The 19,099-nt window shown below is 37.4% G+C and overlaps 1 protein-coding gene across 15 annotated transcripts in view; it reads left to right on the top strand.

The window, feature by feature from the left end:
* CCDC148 (coiled-coil domain containing 148) overlaps nt 1-19,099 on the top strand; it is a 325,980-nt gene that overhangs the window by 126,056 nt on the left and 180,825 nt on the right. For all 15 annotated transcript variants that reach the window (XM_074363720.1, XM_074363726.1, XM_074363722.1 and 12 more), the window contains one exon: nt 9,935-10,075. In XM_074363720.1, the coding sequence (XP_074219821.1) occupies nt 9,935-10,075 (141 nt within the window). The remainder of the gene's footprint in view (nt 1-9,934; nt 10,076-19,099) is intronic.

Genomic DNA, 19,099 nt, shown 5'->3' with positions numbered 1-19,099 from the left:
GAGGAAGATGAAGGGCTGGTCTGTTTGCTCTGGAGAATAATAGGAAATTCATATGTGTGAAAAAGTTCATATGTGTGGAGTAAAGTTCACATATGCCTTAAAAGATTAAGTCTTCCTTTGAACAAGGTGATGTCCAGATAAGTAAATAGCTATAAAAGCCACTTGAAATGGTGGCCATGCAAAGCCATTATTATTAGAATCATCTGCAGGAGAGCAAAAATACATGAAAACTAATCCAATAGACAGATATCTACCAAATGGGTTGAATCAAAGTGACACTGGAGTCAAGAAAGTCAACTGGAAAGCAATCGCAGCAATCCAGGAATGTAGTAAACGTTTGTGTAGCACTTATGCTTTCTTATCTCATTTATTCACCCATTCAAACATATTAATTGAGCATCTGTAAGTGTCAGGTGGTGTGTAAGGCACTGAAGATACAGTGGTGAGCCAATTAGATATGGTCCCTGTCCCTATGGAGATCACTGTCTAGTGGGGAAACAGACACTGGTCATGTAATCACAAGACTGAATGTCTAATTTCAAACTATGGTAAGTACCTTGAACACAAAGTAAACAATGTTATGGGAGCATGCAACTGGGGTGGGGTTTACCTCATATAAGGCTTTCCTGACAGACACTAGAGCTGAAATTTGGAACTGAGTAAGTATTGATTGGAAGAGTGTATGAGGGAGGCAGAAAGGAGGGGAGGAGAATTCCAAGCAAAGGAAATAGCATGGACAACATCCATGTGGCTTGAGGAAATGTGGCTTGTTTAGGGATCTGTAAGATAGCCAGGGCTCCTGGAGCACAGAGGGTGAGTCTGTGATTGGCATGGGGTTATGAGTTGGTGCTGCAGACAGAGGCAGGGCTGAGTCCTGGAGGTGCTGTTGTCCATGGTTGGGAGTTTAGACTTCACCCCAAGAGTGGTGGAAGTAGGATGGGGATGTGGGTAGTCTACAGGACATGGCAATGGGTTAAATATGGAGTGTCAGGGAGAGGCAGTGTCCAGATGAGTCCTGAGTTTCTGGTTTGTGCACATTGATGGTATTTGCACAGCAATCCTGTAAGATATGCGACATTGTTACCCATTTTACATTAATCCTAAGTTATAGGCGGTTAAACAGTGTACCCCAGGGAATACCTTGAGTACATCTCAGAGGTAGGACTCAAGCTCTGTTTTCTGATTTCAAAACCTGGGTTCTCTCATCATGCTTCTGTGTTGATTGCAGGAGGAATATGGATTGTGGCTTAATGACAGCAGCACAATAGCTTTGGTCTTTATATCACAAAGCCATAGAATCTCAGCATTGGGAGCTATTACAGAGAACTTCCTGCTGTGGTTTTCAAGCTTCTTTCACTGTGACCTACAGTGAGACATGTATTTTATATTTTATATCACAAATGAATACACACACACACACACACACACACATGCATACACACACAGAAAACAAAATTTCTTGAAACAGCATTATTGTAATGACATGAGATGTACTCTGATATTTTCTGTTGTTTTCGTCCATAAAAAATGCTAGTTCCCATCCAAAAAATTTATTTCATTATCCACTAATGAGTGTAACTCTTTGTTTGAAAAACTGGTTAAGTCCTCTTCATTTTTCAAAGAGGATTGGAGGCCCAGAAATGGGAAATGAGTTCCCTAGATCTCATAGCCAGCAGGCAAGTGATTTCCTGGCTGTTAGCCCCATTTTCTGACTATTATACAATTTGGCTTTGTCAACTTCATAAATAAAATAGACTGATAGGTTTATAAATTTTGTCCTTTAGGAAAAAAAAATCTGTTGATAGTTTTCTGCTTATTAACATTTAGTTTGTTTCTTCCTCTACAAATCTTGTTTTACACTAAGGTGAAGACCCAATTAGATGAAACTTTGCAAGATTTTATTCAAAAAGACATGAAACAGTCAAGATAATAGTGCATAATCATTGATATTCTGAAAAAGACTAATAAAAAAGTCCAGAAAATGGAAAGCACTTATCAAAGAGAGGTGATTAAAAAAATGCACTTAGGAAGTCACCCAAGAAACCAAAGGACAATTGTGAAACCAAGAGGAAAAAACAAATCTTTCTGCTAAGCAAAAATGCCAAGGAGAGAATAGAAGGCTTTAATAACGTATGCAAAATCACAGGTACTGTATTTCATGAGTGAGGTTTAAACATAAATGGAACACATAAGATAAAAAAAAAAGCTTAGTTAGGTAATACTGAAAAATGGTGGGACATTTGGAAAGAATTTAATGGAACTATCAGGCTGTTAAAGATTTAATAAAATGGAAATTTGAAGTTTACTCAGCTGAACTGAATTTAGGAGCTGATAGGAACATTTAAGGAGAAGACAGAAAGGGATTTGCTTGACACCTTTTTGCACACATCCTCTAACATTGCTAGAAATATGAGTTTGTTGTTGAAATCCTGATGAGATTTTCTAGATATTTTCCCTGTCAGGCAAGCAGAGGTGGAGTTTAGGAATCCTGGAAATAGTTTGGACGGGGAAAGCAATGATCATGAGTCCTGATGGAGGAGTCAGAAAATGGTAGCATGTGTGTCTGGTGAGGGTACCTTTCTTTTTAAGGACCAATCCAGTGGGGAGATGGGGAAACGTTGTAGATCTAACTTCCAAGCATAGCTTCAGAGCTTTATCTCTGCATTTACCAACAAGTAGTTCTTGAAGCCTACTCACACCATGCTAGGCAGTGGAGAGAGCCTATGAATAAGACAAATTTTGTTCCTGCCCCTAAGAAGTTTATAGCCAAGTACAGGCACATCCAAAAGGTTCGATGTCAATGCGTGCTGTAATAGAAGAGAGAGACAAGGTACTCGGAAAGCAGGGAATAGGCACTCAACCTGGACATGGTGAATTAGGGGAGGCTTCCTGGAGCAAAGGATGTCTAAGCTTAGGCTTGTGTAAGATAAGCAGAAGTCAGCCAGGTGAAGTGTGTTTAATGCCTTTACAGAGCATAAGCCTGGTGCACAACAAGCCTTCATAAATGCATTTTTAATGTTTTATTATTGTTAGTTACAGGCACTGGTCAGATGGTACTTTTTCTATATGAAACAACACACATGATATAATGTTTCTGTAAATATGGCTGATGGAATTCACAGTTAATGTTTAATTGCCTATTAGTATTTAACAGGCCTATAAAATCCTGATGCTCCTCATTGCAATTCATTTTGCTCACAGAAGACAATTGCAGAGCATGCCGTGTTGCAGTCTCTCTATCTAAGGAAAATATAAAATAGATCAGAGTATTAGAACTTATAGGGTATTATTTACAATTAGTAATGAAATTGACAGTAATAAAATCGATTACTTAAGCTAAAAAAAAACCTTAAAGAAACTATAGAAGTCACTTGATCCAGTCGTACACTTTAACATGTGATGAGAAAACTAGGTTAGCCATTGCTCTAAGTAACAATGTAGTGGAAGAGATAAGACAAAAAAGCTGGTGTTCTGACCAAGTTCAATATTCATTCCCTTTATACTGCATTACTACTTACAATTATTTTCAAACCTCTCAACTTTGATGTAAAATTGTTACCTTGATCTTAATTTCCATTATTGCCTTTGAAGTTTTCATGGGTTTCATTTTTTGGTTTTCTAGTGCTTTATTCACTCTGATAATATGTATTTTTTTAATTTCACTTGAACCATTTTACTTTTACATTAAGAGCAAAGAGTACATGCAATGCTAGTAACCATTTTCAGTATAAATCCTTAATTTATTATTTGCAACAGATGAACATATTTTAAACTTCATTTGTTCTCTGTTAGGTTAAGATTTCATTCAAAGACAGTACCTTTGGCAGGAATATTAAACAAAGTATTAACTAAAGAACTGGAAAAATGTCCTGTAGTTAATAATCTGAATAATGTTTTCCTTATAATGCACTCCTGACAGCCACTCTAGTAATGTTCTTTCATGGTTATTATTGTTACACAGTTATGTTCACATGCTCTGTTTAAAGCTACATAATTACCAAACCTTTTAAAATAAAGCCACTAAAATGTTCTTCTGGGCTATTCTTCCTTTTGCTCACTGTTCACTCAGAAGTCTTCTGTACTCTAGCCTATTGTGCTAATACTGATTTCTCTGCCCACCTGCCAGCTTTCTTGTTCTTGGGCATCTTGAAAATATCATAATCGTTTGTCATTCTCTCCACATGGGAGTCATCCACATCCTTTGGCTGCCACTGTGGGAATCCACTGGATACAGACTTTTTCAATTGCCCTCTTTTCCCAGCAGTCTTTGACGCGTCCATTGTGCATTCCAAAAAGTGCCGGGACCTTCCTGCCTGGATACTGATTGCTGCGGAGCCTGTGTCTTTTTGTCAAGATCTCACAAGTCTAGCTACTTAGATTATAATGCTGGCTTCGGCAACCTTCTCTCCTTCACTTTTCACCTTTTTTGAGGTATAGATACAATTACAGATGATATGGTGACATTGATTCCAGGCAATCTTCTAAAGTTTCCTGACCATTCTCATGATTCCAATATGAAGTGGAAGCAACATAGTTTCTAAAGGCTGATGCTGACTTGCTCAAGAATATTTTTTGTCCTAGCATTTCTCATATGTGTGTGTGTGTGTGTGTGTGTGTGTATAGTTTAGCATCTATTACCCATTGGCTTTTGGTTGCCGAACTTAGATTTGTTTCATGATTTATGGTGTGTGTGCCCTGTTTAAAAACATATAACAATCTTATCTTTTCTGGAGAACAGGAGAAACATCATTTAGACTTGGAAATGACTAGGACAGTAAACTGGGTAAATTGGTGAATAAACTGGGTTAGCCTAGTTTTATTGGTCTGGTTATTTTCTTGCTATCCTTGCCTTTGAAAACAGAAAATCTTCTCCCATTATAGATCTTTGCTCATATATGGCTTCTTTAAATCATATGACATCAGATTTGCAAAGGTCATTCAATGATAATTCCCATAAATTAGTCTTAAATCAAAAGATGAGAAGAGTAACTCCAAACCCCAAACTTCTTTCTATTGTAACTTTGAGAAATGGTGCTCCAAAAGGCTGAATGTATACTATTTTTCTTTTTATTAGTTCAGTGCGTCTCAAGTCTCATTGTCTGAGAATCTTGAGACTACAATATTTTATTATATAAGTCTTTTTGGATGTACACTATATTTTATGGTTTATTTTTATGTTTTTACAGAATTTTTGGTGTGGAAAAATTTGAACATATACAACAGTCTATCATCACTCAGCTTCAACAATTATCAATGCGTTAGTCAAATTTGTTTCTTCTATACCCTTGCCTGCTTCCCCATGCCCATTGCACATGCCCAGTAGCAAATCCAAACATCATATCTTTCCATATATATTTCAGTCGGTACCTCTAAAAGTAAAAGGACTCTTAAAAAAGCATAACCATACTGTGATCATAGCTAAAGACTTTAACAGTATTTCTTTAATAGCATCAACTAACTAATCAATATTGAAATATCTCTAATTGTTTCATGATTTTTAAAATATTTGGCTTATTCAAATCAGAAACCAAATATTGCTACATACTGCATTTGGCTGATGTTTCTTGAGTCTCTTTTAATGCATATGTCTCCTTTCTTCTTTTTTCCTTGTAATAGGTTAGATCCTTGAAAGTTTTTCGGATTTGTCTTGCTGATGGTATTCCTATAGAGTTCTTGAATATGTTTCTCCATTGACTGAATTTTCTGTAACCTGACAGACAGGTCTAGAGATTTCATCAATTCTTTTTTATTTTTTGGCAAACATAGCTCATGGGAATGATGTATACTTACATCAAGAGGTCAAAATGTCTGCTTGTTTTCTACAGATATTGTTTCTCAATGTTTAAGATTATTCAGTGTTTTCAACTGTTGCCAGCCTGATCTATCCATTATAACATTTCCTATCAGCTGTTAAATGAAGTTTTTAGTAGCAACTGATGACCATGAACAAGGACTCATTATATCATTAGGTGTTGCAAAATGGTATACTCTAATGCTATCTTTTTGTTTTCATTTATTATGTTTCATTAAAAATATTTATTTTGGTAAATTAAATGGGAGCTTTTAATTAAGTACCTATGATGTGCTAGCACAGTGCTAGACAGTACAAGGGGAAGATAAAATACATATATTATCATGGACTCTGCTTTAAATAAAAACTTTATGCTCAAAATGACTAGAAAGCAGTTATGATATGATAAGTGAAATAAGAAAAGGGAGATGAATGTGGGTTGGAGAATGTTTCATGGAAGATGTGGGACATGTGCTGGGCCAAGAAGCATTTTATGAAATAGGGGGAAATTGAGGGGATTTCAGTTGGGGGAATAGTTTGGATCATACATGAGGCTAAGAACAAGAATGGTCAAGAAAAGTCACAAGAGAAAAACCTACCTAGAGATTACACACTAGGTAGGTTAAAGTGGGGCATTGGTTGGATGTGAGAAAGCTAAATTTTTAGGTCCTATTCAGAGCACTTGACATCACCCCATGAGTGTTCTAGAATTGTTCTAACTACATTTGGCACATAGACTTTGGGTGGTCTAAGGAATTACAGCAAAGTGGCCTAGGGAAATTCAGTAGTCTAGAAATTGATTTGTCCTAAGTAAAAGCTCATCTGAGCTTGAGAAATATAAGATTGTCCAAGTCAGAGGTAAAATTTAAAGAATTAGTCATATTGACTGACCCCTATCAAATTGCTCAGGATATTTTTCACAGAACTACAACAAATGATCGTAAAATTTATATGAAATCGCAAAAGACCAAGAATTGCCAAAGCAGTACTGAAGAAAAAGAATGAAACTGGTGGAAAAACCCTCCCAGACTTCAGACAATACTACAGAGCTACAGTAATCAAAACAGCATGGTATTGGCACAAAAACAAACATATGGATTAATGGAACAGAATAGAGAGCCCAGAAATAAATCCACTCACCTATGGTCAGTTAAATTTTGACAAAGGAGGCAAGAATATACAATGGAGAAAAGACAATCTCTTTGACAAGCGGTATTGGGAAAACTGGACAGTTGTGTGTAAATCAATGAAGTTAGAACACTCCCTCACACCATACACAAAAATAAACTCAAAATGACATAAAGACTTAAACATAAAACAAGACACCTTAAGCCTCCTGGAAGAGAACATAGGCAAAACATTCTATGATATAAATGGTAGCAGTGTTCTCCTAAGGCAGTCTACCCAGGCAATAGAAATAAAAGCGAAAATAAACAAATGGGACCCAGTTAAACTTATAAGCTTTTACATAGCAAAAGAAACTATAAATAAAATGAAAAGACAGTCTACAGAATGGAGAAAATGTTTGCAAATGATGTAACTGACAAGAGCTTGATTTCCAGAACAGCTCCTACAACTCAATAACAAAAAAAAAACCCAGTCCAAAAATGGGCAGAAGACCTAAACAAACATTTCTCCAATGAAGACATACAGATGGCCAATAGGCCCATGAAAACATGCTCAATATTGCTAATTATCAGAGAAACACAAAGCAAAACTACAATAGGTGTCACCTCACACCAATAAGAATGGCCGTGATTAAAAAGTTCACATACGATAAATCCTTGTATGGCACAGGGAGCTATGTTCAATACCTTATAATAGCCTATAATAAAAAAGAATATGAAAAGGAATATATATATATATGTATATATATAACTGAATCACTATGCTGTACACCAGAAATCAACACAACATTGTAAACCAGATATACTTCAATAAAAAAAGAATTAGTCATATTGATAGATGTACATAGTCAAAAAAATGTAAACTACAGAGATACTTGTAGTTTCTTAGACCAAACCAGGATGCTTGAAAGAAGAGGCAGATATACAGGGCTTGATGTGAGGCTGTGGCATAGTTAAAGATGCTGAGTTTAATTTTGGAAATGTGTTTTGAGTGCACATGCATACAGCAAAACCTTGAAGCATTTGTTAGGATGGGGTTGCAGACAGAAATACCGAGCTGATACTGTACATTTTAGAGACAGACCAACAGAAGTGATAGGCTAACTCATACGAGAGGACGAGCGCATCAAATAATGAACAGAGAGAGGCAGAGAGGTTGAAGAGAAAGGATAACAGTTGGGTTAGGGGTATAGGGTGGGCACAGGAAGCTGGAGGAAGAGAGTAGTATCCGCAGGTGGAGAAGCGGGAGAGAACGGTGTATGGCCTAGGAAGGAAAGAGTTTTAAACGTGAAGAGATGGTCGACAGGGTTAAGAACTAACGTGAGGTTAAGGAAAGGGGGACTGAGAACTATCTTTTGGGTAGTCAGGAGGGCGATCACTGGCAACACTTGATAGGACACGATTTTGATATAGTGTATTATAGATGGAAGGTGGGTTACAGGAAGGAACAGTTTGGAAACTGAAGATTGGGACAGAAGGCACAGATGATCTTATTCTAGGAATGGAATTCCAAAGAAGAAGGTAAATATGGCCAAGACAAGGAGCAGATGGGGAAGCCTAATTATGTTTGAAAACCGAGAGTCTGAATTTCCTTGGTTATTTTGATAAATATTTTAGAAAACAAAGTTTAAATAATAAAAGTGCAAAAAGAACTTAACTAATCAATTCATCATATTTTAAGGATATTTTAAATATTCAGTTTTCATTTTATACAGTACTATAATGAGTCAAGCTTATATCAAATATATAAGACAATGAGGCATCAAACTGAGAATGCTAGTTTCGTCCTTTTCTAAAAAGAATTCTTCATATCCCTCCGTCTCTCTCCTCTGTGCTTTGTTAGCTACATGTCTACATGGAACATATAAAGATATGTTTTTATTTTGTTAGTTTCATTGGTTTAACTGCTTACAAAGATAATGCATATTTATTGTAAAAATATCAATCGGCACAAAAATTCTTAAAAATAAATTTTTTATATCCCGTGAAATGATACTATTCAGAGATAAACAATGTTATTGTTTCAGTAAGCCTCCTTCTAAATTGCTTTCTATGTGCAGTACACAGATGATATTTTATATTAATGAGATCATACTATAAATGTGGTTTTACACCTGCTATTTTGCATCTAATAATACAGTGTGAACATTTTCTGTGTTGGTGAATATGGAAATATAGATCCTTTTTGATGACAGTCATTGTATGAAGGTACCATAATTAATTTAAGTCATCTCCTGCTGCCAAACGTTTAGACTCTTCCAATTTTTTTCTGTTTAAGCAGCATGGCAGTGAAGATTCCCTTGGGTACATTTTTGTGCACTTGTCCAGTTGATTATCTTCTTTGAATAACTTCCCCAAAGTGGGGTTGTGGGTCAAATATTATGCATATTTCATAGTGTTATACATATTTACTTATTGCCCAGTGTCCTCTAGACTGCTGTACCAATTATACTTCTACCAGTAATACCTCTCAGTACTCAGAAAGTTCTTTTAAATGTCTTTAATTTTTTTTTTTCATCTTCATTCAGGCTCGTTTTATAAAATCAGGATGAACTATATCAGAGGTTCTTAAACCCCTGATTTTAGGAACTTAGGATCATTGGGAAAAATTTGAAAACTGTTGACCAGAAACTGGAACTGTTGTTCCAGAAAAACACGCCTGTGCAAAAACACAAAAACTTTTACACAGTATTTGTGAGAATTCACAGATCCTTTGAAATCAGTTCACAGTCCCTTTAGGATTTCACTCGAGGAATCCAAGTGAAGAATCTCTGAATAAGGTGATTCTCAAGTTTTTTTTTTCTTTCAACACTTTTTCCTTTTCAGTGCTTTTCTCCTAACACAGATACATCTGTTGCACACATCACAAACATATCACACAGTCATGTGCACGCAGAATTTTAATGTGTACATGGAAAATCTTTGACATCTGCTTGATACAGAACCTATTCTCATTGTGATCTGTGAAATCACTTGAGTGTGTACATTCACTGGAATGAATTTCTATTTATTTCAGGTTCTTCAATGGCGAGCCCATCAGGAAGAGGTAGCAAGACTGGAAATGGAAATTTCTGTCAGAAGAAGAGAAAAGGAAGAAGAGAAAGAGAAACTGTGGAAGAAGAAGGAATTGTTACAAAGAGAAGAGAAGAAAAAAAAGGTATAAAATCTGCAGTTGCTGTAAATGTGTGAATGGATGCTTAATTGCCTGAGTGAGCTTTGACTGATCTTCGTGTTTGGCATGGAATTCTCATAGGCAGTTGTTGGAAAGATTCAAAAGGTGCTGGTGGAGTCTTGCTTCCGTTTATTTGAGCTTCAAAAGATTTTTGGACATGGAGGAAAATCCACTTTATTGACCTGCACAAGCACAAGTACTTGTGATTAGGAGAGATGCTGTAGATAAGGACAAGACAGGGTTTGTGACTGTTGTTAAGCCTTGTACTAAGTAGGAGCATGGCAAAACCAGAGGTACTGGGGTAGCATTTTGATTGACTGCTGTGCAGCAAATGACTATCAAAAGATGTCCTTATAGGGAAAATACATTATATCAGGGTCAGTGCAATTCATGGAATACCAAAAGGCCCTTTACAGAATTTACTTCTTGGTTTATTATTTGTTAGATTGTTTGATTTTTTTCATACTGATAAAAATTCCTCTTTCTACGTTTGAATGAACATTTGTTTCTCAGTCTTCAAAATATTAATCGGAACACTTCTTAACAGCTTTAAAATGGTTGCTGGCAACCTGTGGAAGAGGGGGTTTTTAAAATATACATAGGACATTTATTTAGATATTTTGTTTCTTCGCACCACAAAAATGATAGAATTTACAGTAAAAAATATTTTTCTTTAAGGTTTTTTTGACTTCTGGGGAAATAATACACCAAAGGCAATTCATGATCAATTCCATCATATAATGAAAGGAACTTCCATTAACCTTTACAGCTGTATTGACTTGATCTGCATGATATAAAAAATGTTTTCTTTTTGAGCTGCTTAAACTCCTAAGAATGACTGACTAATTCATAGTCCTCGATGAATACGTTTTTGCTTTTGTGAACACAATTGATACTTTAAGCTATGACCAACCATATAGCTATGAGCCAGTTTTTCTGCATGTTATTATACTTCAGTTGTCATTGTCTTTGCTTACTTTGTGTGTTTATGTCAGCAAGTTGGTATAGAGTCAGCATGTGCGAAAAAACAACACATACCCAAGTTATACGATTTTTAAGCTGTAAAGAAGATGTAATTTATGGTTTAACTTCTAAGTAAGTTGGGTGGTTTCATCAAGTCCCCATCAAGAGAGACACATAGAAATATCAATCATGTTTCAAATGACGCATGTGAACGATATATCTCTATGGGAAAATTTGCCAATTATTTTCTGTTGTGAAGTGGAAAACATGTATTTAGGGTTTTGTCATCTACCTGGGCCCCTTTCATAGTACTTCCTCTCTTCTAATTAGTACGACCATGAAAAACAAAGCAATGTATTTTTAAGCACTTGTATGCATGTGGTATTTAAAGTGCCATCTGAAGAGATTTAGATACAGTTCTGCTTTCTGGGAACTTACAAAGACAGCGAAAATATGCATACGTTTCAAGTACTGAGAACTGAAGTAAGTGCATTTAATTGTTAAATTTGAGTTGGAGAATTGGCCTGGTTATACAGGAAAGGATAGAGAGACATTGCTAGCTGTTTTCTCTGCAATCTGTAAGATTTCTGGAAATGGGAGAAAGGCATCTTGAAAGATGAGAGACCTTCATGACTTGCAGATAAGCTGTTGACATTTGGCTTGACCTGATACCAAAACAACAACAACAAAACAAACAGTAATAGAAGGAATAATAAAGCTCTAAGCCAAATTCATGGTCAACCTCCTGCAGTTGTATGGGATCAAGGCATATGTTTTACTTTATTTATTTTCTTTTAAAAAATAATTCTTACATTTGGAAAAAAAATTTTAAGTACAGGGATTGATAATAACCACATCAGTACTCATCACCTAGCATTGAAACGTAACATTTTACATTCTGTTTCAGATTCATTTTATTTTATAGATAAAGTTGAAGTCGTCTTTGGAGGACTTTCTCAGTACAATTTCCCTTCTTACCGCCCCAAAGGCAATCTCAAGCATAAATTTTATTGCTATCTTTCAGGCCATCTATTGCTTTTTTAACATATTTAAATACATATTTTATTTCTTTTACTTTTTTCATGAATATTATCACACGGTATCATTCTGTAGCATCTAGTTCTTCATTTAGCCTTACTTTTTGAGACATAGCCATGTTCATGCACAGAGACCTAGTTTACTCCTTTTAATGTCTACATAGTGTTCCACTGTGGAACTAGGCTACCATTTATCCCATCTGTTAGTGGTTGACATTTAAGTTTCTTAAGTTTTGTTCTTGAAACTGTGCTGCAGCAGCCACCTTGTACATATTGACTGGGGCATGAACGCACAGCGTTCTCTAGGGTGTGCCTGGGATGGGAACCACTCAGTTGTAGGATTTGTATGTTTCCAACTTTATAGGATTTTTTTGACTTTAAAAGATATTAAAACTATTCTATTTGACTTTTGCCCATCTAATAAATGAGAACGGTCTCTCAGTGTTTTAAATTAGATTCTCCTGGTCACTTGTGAGATTGAAAATCTCATGTTTATTGGACAGTTTTCTTCATCTCTGAATTGCTTATTCATGCTTCCTGTGTCCATTTGTCTATGCCTTCTTTATTTAATCTCTAGATGTTCTTCATAAGCTCTGGATATTATTTTTTTGTTGTTGATCAGGAAGGAAGTTTATTTCATTTTATTTTTAAAATTTTATTCATTTTGGCAGGGAGAAGGTAATTAGGTATGTAAGTATGCATGTATTTAAAGGACTGCGGATTGAACCCAGGACTTCTTATATGCTAAGCACTCACTCTATCACTGAGCTACACTCTCCCCCACTGGATACTATTTCTTTTTGTCAGTTATGTGAGTTGCAGATGTTTTCTTTCATTGGTCATTTGCCTTTACATTTTGCCTGTAGTGTCTGTAGTTTTGTGGAAATTTTTGTGAATTCTGCTTTTCTTTATGAACTATGACCTGGTAGTAAGAACATCTCCACAGAGAGCTTTTATGTTTGCCTCTGGTCAGGGGCCTATGCATGTTACTGGCCTGCAACTAGTTTGTATATTAACTTGGAGACTTGGGACCCATGCTGTGAGCTTGGAGTGGGTGCTGACTCAGCACCTGGGTTCTGCACTTGAACTTGTCCTCCTCTGGTCCCAAGCAGAAAATTGACACCATGTCACTCCCTGGGGGGGTGGTCATGATGTATCTAGTTCCCATTTTGGGTATGGACAAGCCCTACATAATGTCTTACTCTTTGTAGGTAGCTTTGTTCCTGCTTCTCTGTGCACAGGTCCCACAGCTAATGTTAAAGGTCCGGCCACCAGCCCCTCAGGCCTTATCTCAGGTCCACTTCTCCCCAGGAGCCACTTGGCCTTGGCTCCCCCTCACTACTCTGATTTTGAGTCCATCTTTATTTTCAGCACTGGGGCAGTGTGTGTGTGTAGTTGTTGTTGGGATAGCTTGTCCAAAATTTAAAGTGGGAAAGGAAATTTCTATGTCAACTCAGACATACTGACCAAAGTTCTGACTACCTTTATATATGCTAACCACAAATCTAGATTCTCTGTATTTTCTATGTTGGAGATGAATTTTAGTTCTTCAGCGTTTAATAGAAGCTTAACCCCCAACAGGCAACCTCCCCTGACTTGAGACTGGTTGCTGTGTTAACTGGTGTTCTGTTTCTCTCCATTTGCTGTTTCACTTGCCTGACTCTCTTCTCATAAGAGAGCAGCAACAGAGATAGAGAAACTATGCCATGTGTAAACCTTGCCGCCCAGGATTTCTGAACAAGAGATCAGCTTTATCCTAATTCTTCTTCCCAGGAATTTATCTTTTAGGAAATAATATTGGCTTTTTGCTGGAGTGACCTTTTAATTTGTATCCGGTGTCAAAGTTTATTCTGGCATCCTGGCCAGCTCCCTGCAAATATAAATTTATTAGCTCACTTTTTCCTTCTGTGCTTTAAAACTCTAGTTGAATATAATATTCAGTTTTCATAGTTTTATCTCAAGACTCAAGGAAAGTTTTGATTCATAAGCTGTTAGGTGATAATGGTAATATTTAAGAAGCATCTCTCCTCTTTTGAAAGTGTCATGATAAAATCAAGAAATGGTGCCTTTCCATAAACTCTCCCTAGACAGCTGTTGTAAGAAAGACAATTACTGTGCCAGATGAACCTCAAAATGCCTGATAAGTAATATTGGTCCCAGAACCACCCTTTCACTAGATGTGGCTCTTCGGATGGCCTGAATAGCAAACAAATTGCTCTGCATCACAGCATTTTAGCAGGTTTTGTTGCTGCATGATGTCTAGCATTCTGTGGGCTCCAAGGGAAGGGTGGTTTCAGCCTCTCTCCCAAAATGGAGATTTTAAGCGAGGATCTCATAGAAAGGAGACATATCTGTTCCTTGATTTAGCATGTCACAGTTATCTCCCAATTTTCCCCAATTCTGAATCCAGCATTGAAGCCACTTCATATTATACAAATGAGAGGTGGGGGACATTATCAGAAGTCAGGATAACTCCATTGGCCGTGTGACCTTCAGCCTTACCTCAGAGATGTTTCTGGGGAGGAATTAATCATTTTGTGATGTCTTAGCCTCAAAGGACATCACACCAGTAAATACCAATAGACTCAGGCTTCAGTAGAACCTTGGCACTTGGGTGCTTCCCCTTGTCCTCAGATGACCTGGCAAATACTCAGAATTATATTCATCCAACAGATAACCATGGAAGAGGGGAACGAGTCTAAAACAAAAGAGGGTAGTCTCTCATAAACAGAATGCAGGCTAGAGGGCTGGAACAGTGCTGCTTCTCAGAAGAAACAAAAAGCTCTCTGCTTTCCCAATTCAGATCAAAACCTTTCTCTCAGTGTGGCAACTTATGGGTTATCAGGGTAATTTATCGTGATATTATGAAATCTCTTCTCCAGTATTTCTTAGTCTAGTAATATACTGATCTTAAGAGCCAAGAGTGAAAAAAAAGTAAACACAGAATACTAATTTTAAAAGAATTCCCAGACTTTAAACTCTGCTTCTTCAGGACTGTTGGGACTCAAAGGGGCCAGTGAATAACACCTGTGATAGAGAGGCTTCTATGATGGACCCTGAGATTTCCTGCCCTCCTGGGATACGTACCCCATATACTCACCAGGACTATAAATACCAAACTAGGTTGTATGGCATGCACACACCCTTAGAAAGGGAGATTACTTGAATGGGCTTGACATAAGCACGTGAGCCCTGTAAAAGCAGAGAGTTTTCTCTGGCTGGTCACAGGAGGGTAGGCAGAGATTAGAAGCATGAAAGGTACGTGACTCATATAATTTTTGGCTTGGAGATTGAAGAGGTCACATGGCAGGGAATGTGGGTAGCCCCTAGGAGATAAGAATGGCTCTGGCTGACAGCCAGAAGGGGAAAAGGACCCTATAACCTATAGTCCTGTAACTGTAAGGAACTGAATTTTGCCAATAAAAGGAATGAGCTTGGAAGCAACTTTTTTCTATAGCTTCCAGATGAGAATTCAGTTTTGTCAACAAATTGATTTCAGCCTCATAATGTCATGAGCAGAGAGGCCAGCCATGCCTTGCCGGACTTCTGACTTATAAGATGCTGAGCTATTAAGTGAGTATTTTTTTAAACTGCTAAATTTGTGGTAATTTGTGACACAGCAAGTTTAAAAAAAACTAATACAAATTTTGGTATCTGGAAGTGAAATACTGCTATAACTAATACGTAAAAATATGGAAGTGTCTTTGGAATTGGGAAGTAGGAGAAGCTGGAAGAATTTTGAGGAGCATCATAGAAAAAAGACTAGAATGCCTTGAACAGACCGTTAATACAAGTATGGAGGTTTAAGGTGTGGCTGTTGAGGGCTCAGAAAGAAGCAATGGGCATATTGGTGGAAACTGGAGAAAGGAGGATCACTGTTATGTGATGGCAGAAAGCCTCAGGCAGTTCTGTCCTGCAGTTAGATGGGAAACATTCCTAAGTAAAAAACTTTGTATGTCATGAACTGAGAAGACTTCCAAGGTTTTGAAGATGCCACCTGGGTTTGGTTTGGTTTGGTTTGCTACTTATAGCAAAAAGGAGAGAGGGAAATTGAGGAAAGAACTGTTACACAGAAAGGAACCAGGACTTGATGCTTTGGGAAACTCTGAACCTATCATATGGCAAAAGACTCTAGAGTTAAGAGGTTATTAATGACAGCATGGCATAGAGAAAAGGCTGAGAGTATGAAAAGATCAAAAGGTCAGAGTATCCATTCGTATAATGGACCCTTCCATGAGATAAGGGGTGTTTCTGATAGATATTCTCAAAGTAGAGGGCCTCTGGGAAGTTTAAGGGCAATTTCTCTCAGCCACATCAACAGGAGACCAAGAGAGAGAAGGACTTATTTCAAAAGGACCTGTGCATATTGCTTTTGTCTAATGGAGTGAATCCCATAAAATCCACAAAGACCATTTGGTTCTTGAGAAAATTTTGTCAGAAACACTGCCAGATTAGACTGAAATGGACAGAGGGGGAATAAATTGAAAGAAGGCTAATACCTCCCCCATCTCTCCCCCGCCAAAAAATTCTGTCAACAGGAAGCAGGCTGATAACACTACTCGGCACCTGGTACGCCTACTACCCCGACCGTGGAATCAGAGCACCCAGGTGGGCTCAGGAAGAGCTCTGTTCACTCCCCACCACCTCACACATAGAATGATTGTGTCAGCTCCTAGTAAGGGAGCGGTATTAACAGTAAGATTGTGTATAATCCCAAAGGGCTCACTGAAGTTCCAAATAAGCTGACCAGTCATTCATTTTTTCACTTATTCAATAAGTATGTATCAAGTGCCTTTAATGTGACACATACAATGCCCTGTCCCTTCCTGTGATTTTAAGAGGTCACCTCTCTCAAACAGAAATTGCCCTTTTCTAGTATATTTTTAAAGGGATGTATTTAATCCCTGCTCTGCCCCAAATATATAATTCTTGGTTAAGTTACTAGAAGCTCTTACTGAGAGGGGACATTATAGCTCAGTGGTAGAGTGCCTGTTTAGCATGCACAAGGTCCTGGGTTCAATCTCCAGTACCTCCATTAATAATAAAGAAATAAACCTAATTACACCCCTGAAATAAAAAAAAAAAATAGATGCTCTTACTAACAATACAGAAGCATTTCTTTTAACTTCAAACTTTAGGTAGAATAAAAGTGTTAATAGAGAAAAACTGAAAATATAAAATGGAATGAATATGGAGTTTGTAATTAGTTAAATTAAGCCTGACTGTAGACAGTAGTAAGTTAAATATGTATGCACATATACATAGAACATACAAATGTGTATATTTGTGTACATACACATGTACAATTATGGGGTGACTTGCCTGCCCATCTCAGTGGGTATTGATGGTGGTCTAAGCTTGAGGTGGTGGGTAGTACCTTTGCCCTTATATGTGCCTAGACCTTCTCTTCTCTTATTTCCTGGTCCTATATCATCCAGCCATCATTTGCGCATCTATCCTCACACTAGCCCATGCTGGTCTGATTGCTTCCCAGTGTGAATGCTCTTGTGCCAATAAAAATTATTAGTTTGCCATAATTGGTCAAAGTTCAGGCCTTAGAGTATAAACTTTCTGCCCTGACTGACTCCAGTAGGGTTCATCAACTCTCTATTAATTTTTTCCTTTTGTTTAGGCCTTTAATTGCTCTTGTATGCGTTTGTGCCCCATAGGAACTGCAGGATATGGAACTGTCCTCTGCAATTTCCTTTAAATGCTTGTGACTGATTGCCTTTCATTTCCAGTGAATGCTCTGCTGTTACAGAGGGAGGGTGATATAGATCTTGGGGATTTAGGTAGTGGGGAGAAGAACCTTTAAAATCAGATCACTGCCTGGAAAGCATCTCCTGGTAGAGACACTTCCTGGTCCAGCTCCTCCGTTTCTTCCAGGTCCTTTTCCCTCATGCTGCTCCTTCTCAACCTTGAGGTGCAGTAAATGTGGTGGTGGGGGGAGGGAGGGAGGGAGGCGGAAGGAGGGAGAGAGAAATTGATTGATCTAACTGGATCCCACTTAGACTAAAATGACTTCAGATATAAATATTGTCAGTTTATGTAATATATCACTGGGGACCAACTGAATTGTGAACACAAACAGAAAGCACTGTAGCAGTGCTCAGTAATGCAGTGACATTCAGATGATCTAAAATTGGTTGATAGTGCTTTTTTATATTTTTATAGAATGGAGAACATGGAATATAAAAACTCATAGGTTCTTTGGACCCTAAAAACATGTCTTGAACCTCTGAACACGAGTTTGACCTCTGCTCTAACATCTGCCCACTCACAACTCTCACTACAAACATCTTTGCAAAGGAACCACCTGCCACTAGAGCTGAAGTAGTCCCGTCTGGCTGAGGACCAATCCGCTGAACAACTTCCCACCCTCAGTTTTGTGGTTCTTTCATTTACTAATTCCTAGAAATGTGATCTGGCAAAGTTAGACTGGGTGTTTTTCTTTTGATTGGTCTTTTTGTTTGGGAATCTGATGAAACACCCCCAAAAGTTGGAGCTATGAAACCTAGTAGCTAAATTAATGATCAGGATATTCAGGTGGTCAAAAGGAGAAGATACTTAATGTGTATTTTATGTAGAAATGACTCCAGAATAAACTGAAGGTTCAGACTTTTATATTCGGAATACTTAATACCAATCCTCTAGTTTTGAATGAGTAAAGAAATGAATGTGGTATGGGAGAAAAGAAAAGAAATCAAGGATCATATAATTTAAAAATATTCATAATGTTCCTTATTTTGTTATTAAAATTTAAAAGTGAACATTAACATAGCTTATTAACTGATTACGACCTTCTAATGTGAGTCTAAACGTAGTCTGCACTCGGTGTGTGAGTCAGTAGGTGACAGAGCAGTAGGTTGGTAGTCTAAGAAGCTCACTCTTCTGGTTTCCACTGTCCTTTAAAAGTGAAAATTTCCACTAGAACTTCTTTTTTTAAAAGTGGCAAAACTGATGATGGAATCTTCCTACTCTTTGTCAGGATCCAGTTTTAAGAAAAAGT

Source organism: Camelus bactrianus, chromosome 5 (genome assembly GCF_048773025.1).
Source record: "Camelus bactrianus isolate YW-2024 breed Bactrian camel chromosome 5, ASM4877302v1, whole genome shotgun sequence".
Lineage (NCBI taxonomy): Eukaryota > Metazoa > Chordata > Mammalia > Artiodactyla > Camelidae > Camelus > Camelus bactrianus.
The sequence above is the reverse complement of the archived record's forward strand: the minus strand, read 5'-3'. Positions and strand labels throughout refer to the sequence as shown.